Consider the following 14,581-nt stretch of genomic DNA (forward strand, 5'->3'; position numbering starts at 1 on the left):
CCCGGATCTGAAATTTGGGATAATTTTGGTCTGGAACTGAACTTTGAGGTTTGGGCTCATCTGTAAAGCAGACTAACATGAACCAAATTACTGAATGAACAGAAAGTCCCCACAACCTAACATTGGCATATCCTCAAGACAGCTGAAAAATCACAAGGTAGCACACAGAACGCCTGATTTTCTTCTTCCTCCCCTTTTCTGTATCAGTGCAGTCACTACAGTGATTGCTGCTACGGAGGGTAAGGGGGCATAGAAGGATATTTCATAGAATTGCCCGCTGGGGTGTAGACATCCAGGATTAAATATGCACACCCCTCAGGTGGACCTAACCAACACAGGGACCGGACCCGTCCCCGGGCATCTTCAGGATCCAGGAGCTGGAGGGGGAGGTATATTTTCCTAGCTGAATGGTGTAAACCAAGAAGCCTGTTTTCCATTCTTCCTTTTTGATTAATGTAAAACAATTTGTTTGAGGCAGCGTCTACTCCCATTGAAATCAATGTGAGCTTTCTTTTTGGTTTCAGTGAGAGCCGAATTGGATACCTAGCCACAAATGCCCCCAGAGTGTATTCTGTATAACTCTGAGCACATTCCAAGCAGCAAAAACTTCCATGTTAGCCTTTTCTGTACTTTAAAAATGAAACTTGTCCAAAGAGCAACCGTGTGGGACACAGGTGTCTCCATTAAAAAGTCAACATTTTGTCCACATTTACCATGCAGTGTGACAGTAAATGAGATATCACAGTATTTCCCTATAATCTCAAGGGGCAGAAAATAATGCATGTCCCTGTGTAGTAACTGTGGGCAGAAGCTGACTATTTTAATGGCAACCACAGTCTCCTCAAGAGTGGGATTCTCACTAATTATGATTATTAAAAGATGCTCCTTCCTTGGAACATGAAAAGAGAAAGAAGGCAGAAGGAAAAGACAGTTTTATTTGATCATCTAAACTTTATCCTAATTTTCATCGTGTTGTTTGATTGGCTGAAGTTAGAAGACACTGCTGCCTTTGTGACATCACATCCTGGATGTCATAGGGTTGGCCAGCACAGTTGCTTAGCCTTTGAACTGGGGCAAACATGCATTAGGCTTGTCTTCCTTGTCTTAAATATGTTTATTGTGTGATTAAACTGGTAGCAGAGCACGAAAGGACAGTGTGACGTCATGATCCAGGTATTTTGCTCAGATGGAGGAGTTGTTATGCTTTCAGGTAAGTCAGTCACAGAAGCACAAAACTGTGCTCTGTACTTCATAGCTGCAGGCAGTTGGAGTTAAATACCAAAGGAAAAAGGAGAAACATTTAAAAATCAAAAAACAGCAGTAACAGATGTGGGAAAAGGTAATGCAGGAGGGTTTTAATTGAGCATGTTCAGCTCTAAATGCAGAACTAAACTGTCAGTTCTCTTTCCCTCTCTCTCTCTCTCTCCTACTCCCTCAATTTAAAATCAAAGAAAAAGAACAAGACAAGAACATTATTTAAGAGGGCAAAATTATTGAGTGGGAAAGGCAGCCTTGTTCACAATGGAGATTGGTTGCAGAATACCATGATTTCATCCCACCCGACAGTTACAGGCAAGGGGATGTGCTGGGACAACTGCCAAGGCCAAGGGGAAACCCATCTTTGCTACCCTGGACAAAGTTTCAGGGTTAGTTTCACAGATGGAACAAAATCGGGATTACAGCTAAGAGACCTCGGCTGTGACCACCCAACCTTCCTCCTATGCCCGCTCAGAGTCCAGTACTGTGCGGTTGCAAAGGATTTCACTAGTAGTTAGAGTTCACATAACACATAGCTTCCTGAATAACAGCATGGTGGACACTTAGTACACACGTTTCTGAAAAGCTCCTCAACTTCTAGACTTACTAGGATGGAGTTCAAGTCAAACTATATCAGTTTCACCTGAAATGTAACTCAAATCATGTTTCATCAGACAAGAACCACAGGATAACACTGAAAGAAGACAGGTGCCAGTGCTTGAATGATAAGATATTAAACTAAAGTCTCAGGGTCTGATTGACCTCTGCGTTACTCCACTTTTATACCAGTGTGACTGTATTGACATCAGTGGAGTTATAGCCGTGTATATTGGAGTGAATACACAGCAGTGAATCAGTTTCTTTTCATTTAGGGTTCTTGGCCAAGATTTTGAAAGGTGGCTAGTGAGATTGCTTGAGATTCCTTAAAGGGGCCTAATATTCAGAGGGCTATTGTTCAGTATTTTCTGAAAATTAGGCCCCTTTAAGGTGTCTCATTTTGGGCTCTCAAAATCACAAGTCACTCCTCAAAAATTTTGGCTTTCAATCCTAGATCACTAGGAAGAGGAGGACATAATTCTGATTTGCTGGCTAGAATTAATAAATTAACTGGAACTATCACAAATATGGTAACATGTATTCTTTTATTTCTTAAGGCAGCTGCATATACTGCATATAATAATTCACCAGATCATTGCTTTGCACGGTGCTTACAAGACAATTGATTATACTAACGGTGTCCAGTAATTCAAAATGATTATTTTTAACCATCAAGGGTTTTTTTTGTTTTTTGTTTTTGTTTTTGTTTTTTGGGTCTAACAGCGGCAGGTGGTGAAACAAACCAGGCTCCAGGTGTATTTAAACAAGCAAAGGAAAAACTTTCAGTGAGTAAAATAATCATCTTGTCATTCATCTTTCTAAAAACTCCTTTTTGTCCTGTCTCAGGTGGTTTTGTTTTAATTTCAGTAGATAACTGTGCCTTCCCTTTAGAATTCATTTGTCATATTCATTTCTTTTATTACAGCCATTCTCCCCGCATAGCCTCTGAATTACAAAAATAGATAATTATACGGTTTTTGATAATGGTTTATTATTATTATTATTATTATTATTATTATTATGTATTGTTTGTATTATTGTATCATCTGAGGTCACGGACAAGGACTCCATTGTGCTAGGTGCTGTACAAACACACAACAAAAGACAGTCCCTCAATCCATCGTTGACACACAGCCGCTGAGTTACAATAAAGTTTAATATTGTGAAGCATTTAGGGCCAGGCCCTCGGCTGGTGTGAATCAGCATAACTCCATTGGAGCGCACTGGAGCTGCACTGATTTACCTGATCTGATTTTCTGGCCATTGTTGTCATCTTGCTGGATTGTTACATACAAGAAGAAAATCCTGCCTCATGATTCGCTGAAAAGAGTCTTGTGATGAGTCATTACATTTCTATTGCTTTTCTCCTCAGAGGTCACAGATTTCTGGAAAATGTTAACCAATGACATCTCATATGCAAATGTGCCTCCTGATTGGCTTAGCTGAGGTCATGTCCTGGACCACTCTCCATCTTAGAATGTTAGGTTTAAACAAAATTGTCAAACTTCCCGTCCTCACCTTCAAGGCTCAGCACAGCCTACACCACCACTTACATCTCTGCTGTCATCCACGCCACACCTCTGACTCCCTCCAGCCCGTCCGTGAGTATTGCCCCACCTCCCCTTTAGTCATTCTCACTCTCCCTCCCTTCTCACATGTTGCCCATATACCCTTCCCACCCCAGCGCTCCAGGTGCCCGACTTATTTTCTTTCAAATCCCCACTGTGTAACTCTTTTTCCAAGAAGTCCACACATGCTAGCTCACAACTGTAGCACTCTGGTGACTTACCCCTTATTGAACAACGACCACAACAAAGTGCTCCAAGATTGAACCGTACTCCTGGAGCTCCCAGTGTGTTCTGTGCCTGATTTGTTTTGTCTGTCTAAATAGATTGTAAGCTCCTTTGGGGGCAGGGACCATGCAACATGCTAACCACACTGTCAGTGCTTATCCCATAATATTAGATGATACTATAATCAATAATGTTGAAGATGATGGCAACAGCTTATGTAATTTGTGGCCATCATGAGTGATGTGCCAGTTTAGATCCAAATCCAGATCTGAACTCTCCCCAAATGAATATTTGATCCAGTGCTACAATTTTTGCCCATCTCTAGCCACAACTGAGAGATCTGTAGATATTTCTCAATAAAACATCCAGAAAAATAGGTGACAGTGCATATACTGACTTCCTGTTTGGGTCAACAGCGAGGTTCATTTTCCTCTGAGGTAAATGTCTATAGTCACCTTAGCAGAAGTCAGTATCTGCTTGTTGCCAAAGCCTTCGGTGCCCTTGGAAAACTACTGGCACAAACAAGCAGCGTGCATTCTTCCTCTGGGTCCGTCTCCTGTCTTTGTATCTTCTTTATTCTTCCTGTCAGTTGTTTTAGGGCAAAGAGCTGAAATCTATCCGCTTCTTGCTTCCACTATTGTCTTTCTTCTCAGTCCCCAGTCCATTCCCTTCCAGAAACACCCCTCCACCTTCTGCCTTTTCTCCTAATTCCCTGGGGCAGTCCACATCCTGACCTTTCAAGCACCTGTCCCCTATTACTGTTGCATTCCCTCCTGCTTCACTGCGTATTGTGTTGCGCAACCCTCCCAAAGTGGCCTTCTCATAACAGTTCTGCAACTCCTTTCCAGCTGTCGTGTCAGGTAGTATTGCAGCTGAGTACACTCGTCGTCCATTTGCAGAGCCTTAATACCTGACTGCAACGTACATGTTGTACTTCTAAACAACTCTCAGGAAAAGCTAAGCAGTTCTACCCTGCTGGGGAGGATCATGTCCCTATCCCAGCTGTGTGTTAAGAACATTGGCTAATTCATATCAGGAAGTATGCATTGTGACTGCCCCCTCCCTAGCTGGCTTATGATATAAAATGACGTTTCCGCGTTTCATCTTGAGCAGTCTCTTAACCATTGCAAGCGCTCATTCTTATTGTAAGGGCCACGTACTGCTCGGTCCCACATAAGCAGCCTGCCCTTGCAGCAGTAGGAGTTCTGCAAGAGACTGAAGGTAGTATATGGCCCTAAATGGGCATTTGTTTGAAAGCAAAAGTACGATGAAACACAGATAGGACAGGATTTTGCAAAATATCTTCCCATCTTGGACAGTCAAGGATGGAAGATGATATTGCAGATAAAGCACTGGGTTGGGCACCATCGCATATTTCTTGTGCAAATCAGTTAATCTCTTTGAGTCACATTTTGCCACCTTTCTTCATGCTAAGTAGTACCTCATGCCACCGTGCCAAAGAAAGTTCGTAACAGAGTGAGGAGTAGACCTCCTGAGTCCCAGAGTGGTTTACAAGACCATCCTTTCTCCTTAACTGCCATAGCCTTTTAGAGACAGGAAGATATTTTGCAATACCCTGTCCTGGCTGTGTTTAGGATCCAAATTAGCTGTGCTTTTATACAATGCAGCTACTCATGGAGTGAGATACTACTCAGTATGAGTAAGAGGGGTAGCATCTGCCTCTTTGTGCCTTCCTTGCCCAGCTGTAATATCTTCCCTACAAAGGGTGTTGTGAGGATAAATTTATTAGTCTTTATGAGGTGCTCAGATACTTCAGTGATGGAGGGTATAAAAGTACTAGGTTAGATTGTAGGCCCCAAACTGCTGGTCCTCAGCCCTCTCAAAATCAGGCACAGGGGCCAGATTTGCAAAGGCATTTAGATGTCTAAAGATATGAGTAGATGTTTAGTGGCTTTACAAAAGTGCCTAAGTGAGTTAGGTTCCTAACTCCCACGGGCTTTCTGCATCTTGAGTCACCTAAATACCCTTTGTAAGTCTGGCCCAAAGTATCTCAAGTTGGGCACCCAAAAATGGAGGCATGCCTAACTAGGTGAACACTTTACTATGATGGAATAGTTTTATGAAAATTATTCACTTTGTATTTAAAGCAGACATGCCATTGATCAGTTATATGCCTCCCTGTACTTTAGATAGGAAAATAATAAATATTTAACAATGAATAATATGTGTACATAAAAGCGGTGTTTTTAGAAATACACTCACAGTATTAAAGTATCTCCAGTCATTGAACTGAGCTCGTCTCCTACAATAGAGGCTGCCAAATTAACGATGCTTTCTACAGAGGCCCAGTCTGATAATGCAGCAGGACTGAAATGATAGCTTTTGCCATGAGAAGGCATTAGAATTTCGAGCATTCCCAAGCTGTACAGGAATTCCTTTATTTCATTTTACAATTTAAAAAGTGTTTTCAGCAGTGTTAATGTGCCTGATTCTGATCTCTTTTAAACTGGTGTAAATTAGGAATAACTCCGCTGTAGTCGGGGGAGCTACACCAGTATAAAATGAGAGTAGGGAGAAGAGATTCAGGCCCAGTGTTTCATAAGTGATATAACTTACAGTACCCTGATTTCTTATGGCGTCTACTGGTAAAGCTGATTTTTTTCAGTCCTACTATGCATTAAGAGCCCAATTCTGCAGCTCTTGCTCGTGCTGAGTAGTTCTTACACATATGTAGTCCCATTGGGACTACTCACATGAGTAATTTCACCTCTGTGTGAGTAAAGTGTTGCAGAATCAGGCCTTCGTTGCCACGATAATAGCTTCCAATTATTCTTTTTCATTATACCTTATATCCTTTAAGGGGAAAAAAAAATAGAGCCAGATTGCAAACCCCTTACATTGGTGAGGCATTACTAAGCCAAGTAGTCCTAGTGACTTCAGTGGAACTAGGTGTGACACTGCTTGCCAATGTTCAGTGAGGGACTCACAATCTGCCCATCTTTCTAATGGAGTATAATGAGTACAGAATATTGCATATTACCTTGGATTTTAAGGGTTAATACGGTAGAAGAGGTCATTTCCCCATTTTGAGTAGTACCGTTAATTTTTTTTCTAAATCTCCTACTAACATTTTATTGTGGAACATTCCCAGAGAGGGAAATACTTCATATCCAGGACTTGATTTTCAAAAAGCAGGCTCTATCTTTGGTCCTGCAAATTCCCACCTGTAGTAAATGCTTACGAACTAGCCTTTTTGTCTGCACTTAAAAGAGGGGGCAAACTTGCATCTGCAGAAAAGGAGGACTGTATTGAGGCCCTTCATAGGGTATGTCTACACAGCATCTGGGACGTGATTCCCAGCTTGGGTAGACAGACACCTACTAGCTCTGCTTTGGCTAGTGTCTAAAAATAGCAGTGTGGATGTGGTGGCACAGGCGGCAGCTCAGGCTAGTCACCTGAGGACAATCCCACTCGACCTCTGGGATGCATACTGAGGCATCTAGCCTGAGCCACTGTGCACACACTGCTATTTTTAGGCACTAGCTTGAACAGAGCTAGCATGTGTATGTGTACCCGAGCTGGGAATTATTTCTCAGCTGCTGTCTGGATGTACCTGTAGAGTCAATTCGATCTCGGAGCCAAATGCTGCATTTCACAATACCTATTTGCATGTGTGTCTCTGAATTTTACGTGTGCTGATTGGAAAAAGGAAGTGTAATTCATAGCTTGGCATTTTTTCATTTATCCATTTTGCATGTGTTTTCTTTTCGTCTCATTGCTCAGCTTCATGTTATGTTTCTTCTGTTTGTTTTCTCATGACTAGACTTCCTCTTTGTCAAAGATTCCTGCCTCAAAGTCTAGAGCGAAGTCATTGCTTCCTCCAAGACCCAGCTCAGCTTGCTCACTAACTACTAAAAGGGCTACTTTTCTCGATACAGACAGTTACTTTGTACGGCCCTCCTCGGCGGGCCCAAGAGACTGCTTTCCATACTCAAAATCAGATGCTAAGGTAAGGTAGCAGAGTTAGAGAGAGGTAGCTCAGAGAGGGGCATTTCATGGATCTTATTCTCTCCCTGCTGAATCTAAGTAAGTCTCAGTGAAGTTACCTGGGTTTGTCGTCACATACAGCTGCACCGCTGTAGCACTTAAGTGAAGATGCTCCTACACCAACAGGAGAGCTTCTCCCGTTGGCATATTAATCCGCCTCTGACAAGAGGCAGTAGCTATGTCAACAGGAGAGGCTCTCCCTTAGACCTAGCGCTGTCTACATCAGGGGTTAGGCTGGTATCACTACATTGCTCGGGGGGTGGATTTTTCACACCCCTCAGTGACATAGTTATACTGAGATAGGTCTATAGTGTAGACAAGACCTTACAGCAGCACAGCTGTACTGCTACAACTGTGCCACTGTAGGGTCTCCCATGTATCCTCTCTTTGCCGGCGGGAGTTAAACCACCCCCAACGAGCGGCATTAACTATGTCAGCAGGAGGGCCTCTCCTGTCAACATAGCGCCATCTGCATCAGCACTTTTGTCGGTGAAAGTTATGTGGGTCAGGAGGGGTGTTTTTTTCACACCCTTGACTGACAACAGCTTTACCAACAAAAGTGCTAGTGTAGACAAAGCCTCAGTGAAGTTACTTGGAGAGTTACTCAGATCCAGTGGCAGGAGACTTGGGCTCCAGGCAACAGAGCTTGAGACACAACATGTATAGAAACAAAGGAGATTATTACAGATTCTTCAGGATAAATTCAGCTGTATCGTAAATGACATAAATTATACCACTAACTCTCCTTTGTCCTATGACTGTAGAGGTGTTAACTGCCCACTTCGCCTGGAATGGTCTCTTGCAACACGTGTTAGCTCCTTATCTTTTCCACTTTATATTTAGCTGTGACACTTCAAGTACGTTTCCCAGACCTGAAGAGCTTTGTGTAAGCTCAAAAACTTGTCTCTTTCACCAGCAGAAGTTGGTCCAATAAAAGATATTGCCTCATCCACCTTGTCTCTCTAATATGCTGGGATCAACATGGCTACAACACTGCAAAAACCATGAGTTATACATGTAGGGCCAAATCCACCCTTGGTGAAATGGACAGAGTTCCCTTGACTTTAGTGGAGTTGCGCCTATTTACAAAAGTAGAGTAGCTAGCCCCGGTGTAAATTGGTCATAAAATAAATGTAAGTGGCTAAGGAGAGCAGCACCAACATGCCTTTCAGTAAGTTTGTAATTTACACTCATTTAGTATTCTGGGGGGACCAAATGCAATCCCTAGCATAAGAGGGCACAACTTTCAATGAAAGCTGAGACCAATTACATTAGGGGTAAAATTTAGCCCTACAAGTGTTAAGGATGCTGCAGGAAGAGAAGCCTGCTTTGTCTTACACTTTCCTAATGATGGCTTGCTCTTCCAGCCCCTCTGTGCATACATTTCACTTGTTTGACACACCCACTGAAGGCCAAGTTGGTGAACACTACACTGCTTAGCCACTTTGCCCCACTTGCAACCATTTCCCCACCAACCCACAACGATGCGTCTTGCACCAGTTTGGATAATTTTGGTATGTGGCCCTGGGATTACCACGGGAGACACCTGCTTATGCCAGGCTGCATTTGGCTACCCATCTCACAAGTGCACAAATACTTGAACACACTCAGATGTACACTGATCTAAGTGAAGTAAAGAAGCAGACACACGCTGATCTAAACATGGAAAAGATCAATAAAGAAGAAAACAGGCTAAGGCTCCAGTAGCTAATATCCCTGCTTTGAAAATTTAATCAGCAGCCTAAATTCTCCAAAATCTCATTTTGGGGGAAAATATAACGCTCTTTTAGTGCTTCAAAAGGCAGCATTTCAGCACTCATGTTACCTAATAATGTAGAGTCTGAAACGTCCTGGGGGCCCGATCCTGCAATCCAACTACAGGTGGAATCCCATGGGACTTCAGGATCGGGCCCTGGATCTTTGCTTCCACTTGCATAAGAAAGCCCATTAGACTAAATGATCTTTCAGGATTTCTTGTTCCATGACTTCCTAACCAGAATGCCTCTTTCACTAAGAGCCAAAGCCCACTGAAACTGATAGAAAGACTCCCAGATTTGGCTTCATTGGGATTTGGATCAAGCTCCAAGGGTCCATTTTTGCCCCATTGAACTCACGTCGGGTTTTGACATTGACTTCAGTGGGAGCAAAATCAGGCCTTGATACATTTTTGGTCAAATCAGTGAAACAGCATATATATTCAGGGTCTATTCAGTGAAGCTAGGAAATAAACAGAAGGGAATTTCCCCTGGAATAGGCAAACAGACATTTAAGGAGCCTTGTAAAAATGCGTTCAGCATTGTCTTAGGCAAACTGAAAATCTAGAGTGGGGTTTTCAAAAGGATTCAGTATTGACCGAACTCAGCTCTCATTGAAGTCAGGAGGAGTTTTGCCATTCACTTCAGTGAGAGCAGAGTTCAGCCAACGCTGAGCACTTTTGAAATTTCTTCCCCTAAGAGGCAGTCAATCTAAAAGCTAGATGTCCAAAGTCAGTAAATCCCAAGGGAGTTAAGTGACACATCAGACCTGGGTAATCATCAGAGCTTCCTGCATGAAATGTAAAGGAACTGGGCGTCATTTGATCTCAGTTGCACTGGTCTGAGTCAGGGGCTACCATGAAATCGCACTTGTATTAAACTAGTGAGAGATCACAATCTGGATAAATATGTTTACTGTAAAGCCATTTTTTTCCTTTTTGCTCCTATCAGGATGGAATAACCAAGAGTCCAGAAAAGCGTTCCTCTCTACCAAGACCTTCCTCCATCCTCCCCACTCGGAGAGGTATATCAGGAGACCGGGACAGAGATGAGAATTCTTTCTCCCTCAATAGCTCCATCTCCTCTTCAGTACGACGGACTACCCGTATGTTTCTCTGCAAACCTAACTCTCCTGGGGCCTTCACCCGCCCTTGCTATATATTTCACACACTTGCTAAATCCATCCTTACCTTTTCTTTGCCTTTAAGAAGTAGGCCTGAGTTGTACTGCTTGGCCCAGAAATCTGGACCCGAAATTGGCCATGTTCAGATTTGGGGTGCTGTTGTGACCCAATATAGCGACAAAGGTTTGAGTCCAGATGTGGAACCGATCTTTGGGTTGCTCAGACCTCGGGCTGCAGTTGAGGCCCTTCTCTTGTATAAAAAAAATTCCCTTCACGTGGGTTTCCCAGTTGTGTGACACATTTAATATAGACCATTTATAAACAAACAGAAAAAAGAAACTCACTCAGTGTGAGCAGTATAATTTAAAAATAATAATAATTGTGATGATCTCATGAAAATGGAAGGCTTATTTAATAAATACCAAGATTTGTTGGTTTGGTTTAATGGTCTCCTGATGCTTAGTTAATGCCAAGCCAGAAAGAAGCTTTACCTAAAAAGAGTTGTATGTAAGTTATTGGGGTGACTCATCAGAAGAAAGACACAGCAGTTAACCAGCAAGGTCTTTTTATCAGAATGTGAGAGTGCTGTTAGCAGCTATAAATAGGGCAGCACTTAGCACCCAGCGTACTGGGTGTGGTTAAGTAAGAGGAGTTTTGGAAGGTTAGAAGGGAGCACTTGTATCTGTAGAAAACCTAATGCCGTCATTAGCTCACCAGTTGGATAACAGGGAGAAGAAAGCAAGCAGTATAAAAGGCTGAGCCAGCAAGCGGGACAGCAATCAGGAAAGGGGGCTTCTTCTAGCTACTGCCATGTTTGTGTTGTACCCGGAGCATAAGGGAGAAAGCAATAATAAAGACACTTAGTGAAAGTACCCTAATGGAAGGTGTATACTGTTTAATGCATCCAGAGGGTTTACCAGCCAGGATTTCCAGGAGTTGAAGGGGGGACCTGTTTGCACAGGAGCAAATCTATAGAACCATACATCTAAACAAGTTACCCTAAGACCAAGGAAATGTAACCACCCCTCTCTCCAGACATCCCCCCTTGCCAGTCTAGCATTCAGCTCAGGCCTCAGAACCTGGCTTGGTACTCTCCTGTCCCGCAGGAATTCTTCTGTCTCTCAGAAACCATTCTTACAACCTTTTTCAAAGAAGCCTAAGAACATAAGAATGGACATACTGGGTGAGGCCAATGGTCTATCTAGCCCTGTGTCCTGTATCTGACAGTGGCCACTGCTGGATGGACAGAACGAGGCAATTTTGAGTGATGGAGCCCCAGCTGTCCAGTCCCAGCATCTGGCAGTCAGAGGTTTAGGGATGCCCAGAGCATGGGGTTGCATACCTGACCATCTTGATTAATTGCCACTGATGGACCAATCCTCCATGAACTAATTCTTTTTTGAACCCAGTTATATGTTTGGCCTCCACAACATCCTCTGGCAATGAGTTCCACAGGTTGACTGTGTGTTGCATGAAGAAGTACTTCCTTATGTTAGTTTTAAACCAGCTGCCTTTTAATTTCATTGGGTGACCCTTAGTTCTTGTGTTATGTAAAGGGAGTTAGATACCCAAATCCCACTGAAAATCCTTTGAAAATCCCAGTTTGAGTATCAGGGGTAAAGTGCAGCCCCTCTCAGTGCACAGTGACCCCTGGCTGGCATAGCAGCAAATGAACAACTTGCCCATCCTTCTGGCTGGGGCAGATGTATACCAGAGTGCATTTGCCAAAAGGGGTGGAAGCCTGAGGGAAAAAAAATAAAGGCTGCAGGGAGGCAGGAAAATCCCATACTGTCTTCTGCACAGTCAGTGCAATGAGAGAACCCTGATTGACGGTTGGTTGGGAAAGAAAGAGCCCAATCTGGGAAAAGTGAAGGTGAGAGTAAAGAGTGATTAATCCATTTAATGTGTCGTGTTCAACAAAGAGGCTTTCTCCTTAGCCCCGGGAGCACCGGTACCTTGGGTCTCATCCATCCCCAGTGAAATAAATAGAATGATTCCGATTGACTTCATTGGCCGTTAAATCAGTCCCTTTGAGTGCACTAAGAGGACTCCTCAGCAAACTCAGTGGAAGCCAAGGACGTGCATCCATACAGCAAGCAAATTACCTGGGGGCAGATCCATAGGTGGAGTAAATGATTATTGCTCTTTTGAAGTCAATGTGGCTATGACTGTTTACACAAGCTGAGGATCTACTCTCTGGATTCTACTGTAGATACAAAGCTACTAGCTATCGTACATGACCGAAAGCAGCCATGTATTTGAAATCTACTGTTCAAAAGTTTACGATCAAAACCATCTCCACTATATAGACTACATTAATGCCTAATCCAAAAGCCCACTGAAGTCAGTGTGCATCTGTCCATCGAGTTGGTGGGCTTTGCGTCAGGATACTTATCATTATAGGTGTCATAGTCTGTGGAGACACAATATGAAGAAAAGACCGATTTATCCATGTGGTTTTAATGCTGTTGTGTCTTCAATATAGGATCGGAGCCAATTCGCAGCAGGACAGGAAAGAGTGGCACTTCTACGCCCACTACCCCTGGATCCACTGCCATCACTCCTGGTACCCCACCCAGCTACTCCTCCCGTACCCCAGGCACTCCTGGGACCCCAAGCTATTCCAGAACCCCTCATACTCCAGGCACTCCCAAGTCTGCTATATTGGTGCCCACTGAGAAGAAAGTCGCCATCATACGCACTCCTCCAAAATCTCCAGCCACACCTAAGCAACTACGACTTATTAACCAGCCTCTGCCGGACCTCAAGAATGTCAGGTCCAAAATTGGATCGACAGACAACATCCGGTACCAGCCAAAAGGGGGACAGGTAAGAATTTACTCTAAATGCACAGTGAAGGTATTAATGTCCTGGGAAGGTTGCAATTTTGAGATGCCCCATAAATTAACAAACAGAGCATTGCATCTGTTGTCACAGTTAGATGCTTTTTATTTAAATGATTTTAAATTGTGAGAGCCTGGCTTATCTTCAGAAAATTGTCTGGTAAACTGAAAATTAACTCTGGGAAAGATTTTTTTTCATGCCTCACTGAGATCAGTTGAGAGGTCTGCTGTACTTTCCAAATCAGAGATGTGTTTTAGCCTAAAAACCAGAAGCTACTGCTTATTCAGTCCACTGTTTAAACAGCAATGAATTAATAAGCTTAACAGACAGACAGGTAGTAGCCTTAATTAGAGGCAAAGTGTTTTATTAGATTTAAACAACTGTAAAATGCAGGAAATGAATATGAGGAAATAGAAGTATGTAAAATAATAAATGGCATAGAGAAGATAGATTGTGAGCTTCTGTTCTCCCAATCTCAGAGCAAGAACAAGGGATCAGAGAATAAAATTAAAAGGGGTCAAATTCAAAAGTTATAAAATTAAATACTATTTGACACATTGCATTATTATATTGTGGAGCTCATCATTACAGGAAGTTGTTGAGGCCAAGACCTTAGTACAATTCAAAAAGGGATTGGACATTTATACGGGTAACCAGAATATCTAGATTTATTATAGTTAATGCTTACAACAATTTTGGAATATTAAACCTCATGCTTTTGTCCTTAAGCCAATCTCTAACTATTAGAGACCAAGATGGGATCTAATACATCTGCCTACACTAGAGTTCTTATATCTTCCTCTTGAAGCATCTGGTACTGGCCACTGTCACAGGACTAGATGGACCTCCGGCCTGGTTCAGCCTGGCAGTTCTTATGTTCCCAGACAGAGTGTATTGTCTAAAATAATTACATTATACTAATGCACGCTTTGTTAGCTCACACTTTGCTTTCAATGGCTATCACCTTTGGGTCACATATTGGTCTGCGTAGCGCTTCATTTCCATAGCAACAGCTATTCCTGTTCCTTATCTCCTTTAAGAGAAAGGGGAAATGTCTGTACATACATCAGTAGAGGCCAGAATTATTTGCAACCAAGCAAGCTTTCTGCTCATAAAGGGCCATTGCTGTATCTTGTAACTTAGAGGCAGTGGCAATCAGTTTTATTAGTTATATTGTTTCAGAAAGGAAACCAATTTCATATAGG

At 42.7% G+C, this 14,581-nt stretch overlaps 1 protein-coding gene across 22 annotated transcripts in view; it reads left to right on the plus strand.

Annotated features, from left to right (window-relative positions):
• Window positions 1–14,581, plus strand: part of MAP2 (microtubule associated protein 2) — a 97,734-nt gene that overhangs the window by 53,792 nt on the left and 29,361 nt on the right. For 19 of the 22 annotated variants that reach the window (XM_065412954.1, XM_065412957.1, XM_065412958.1 and 16 more), the window contains 3 exons: window positions 2,578–2,639; window positions 10,361–10,514; window positions 13,018–13,361. In XM_065412954.1, the coding sequence (XP_065269026.1) occupies window positions 2,578–2,639; window positions 10,361–10,514; window positions 13,018–13,361 (560 nt within the window). Of the gene's footprint in view, window positions 1–2,577; window positions 2,640–7,431; window positions 7,618–10,360; window positions 10,515–13,017; window positions 13,362–14,581 lie in introns of all 22 variants that reach the window. The other 3 variants (XM_065412956.1, XM_065412969.1, XM_065412973.1) reach the window with 1 other exon arrangement.

This window comes from Emys orbicularis, chromosome 11 (assembly GCF_028017835.1).
Source record: "Emys orbicularis isolate rEmyOrb1 chromosome 11, rEmyOrb1.hap1, whole genome shotgun sequence".
NCBI classification, from domain to species: Eukaryota; Metazoa; Chordata; order Testudines; family Emydidae; genus Emys; species Emys orbicularis.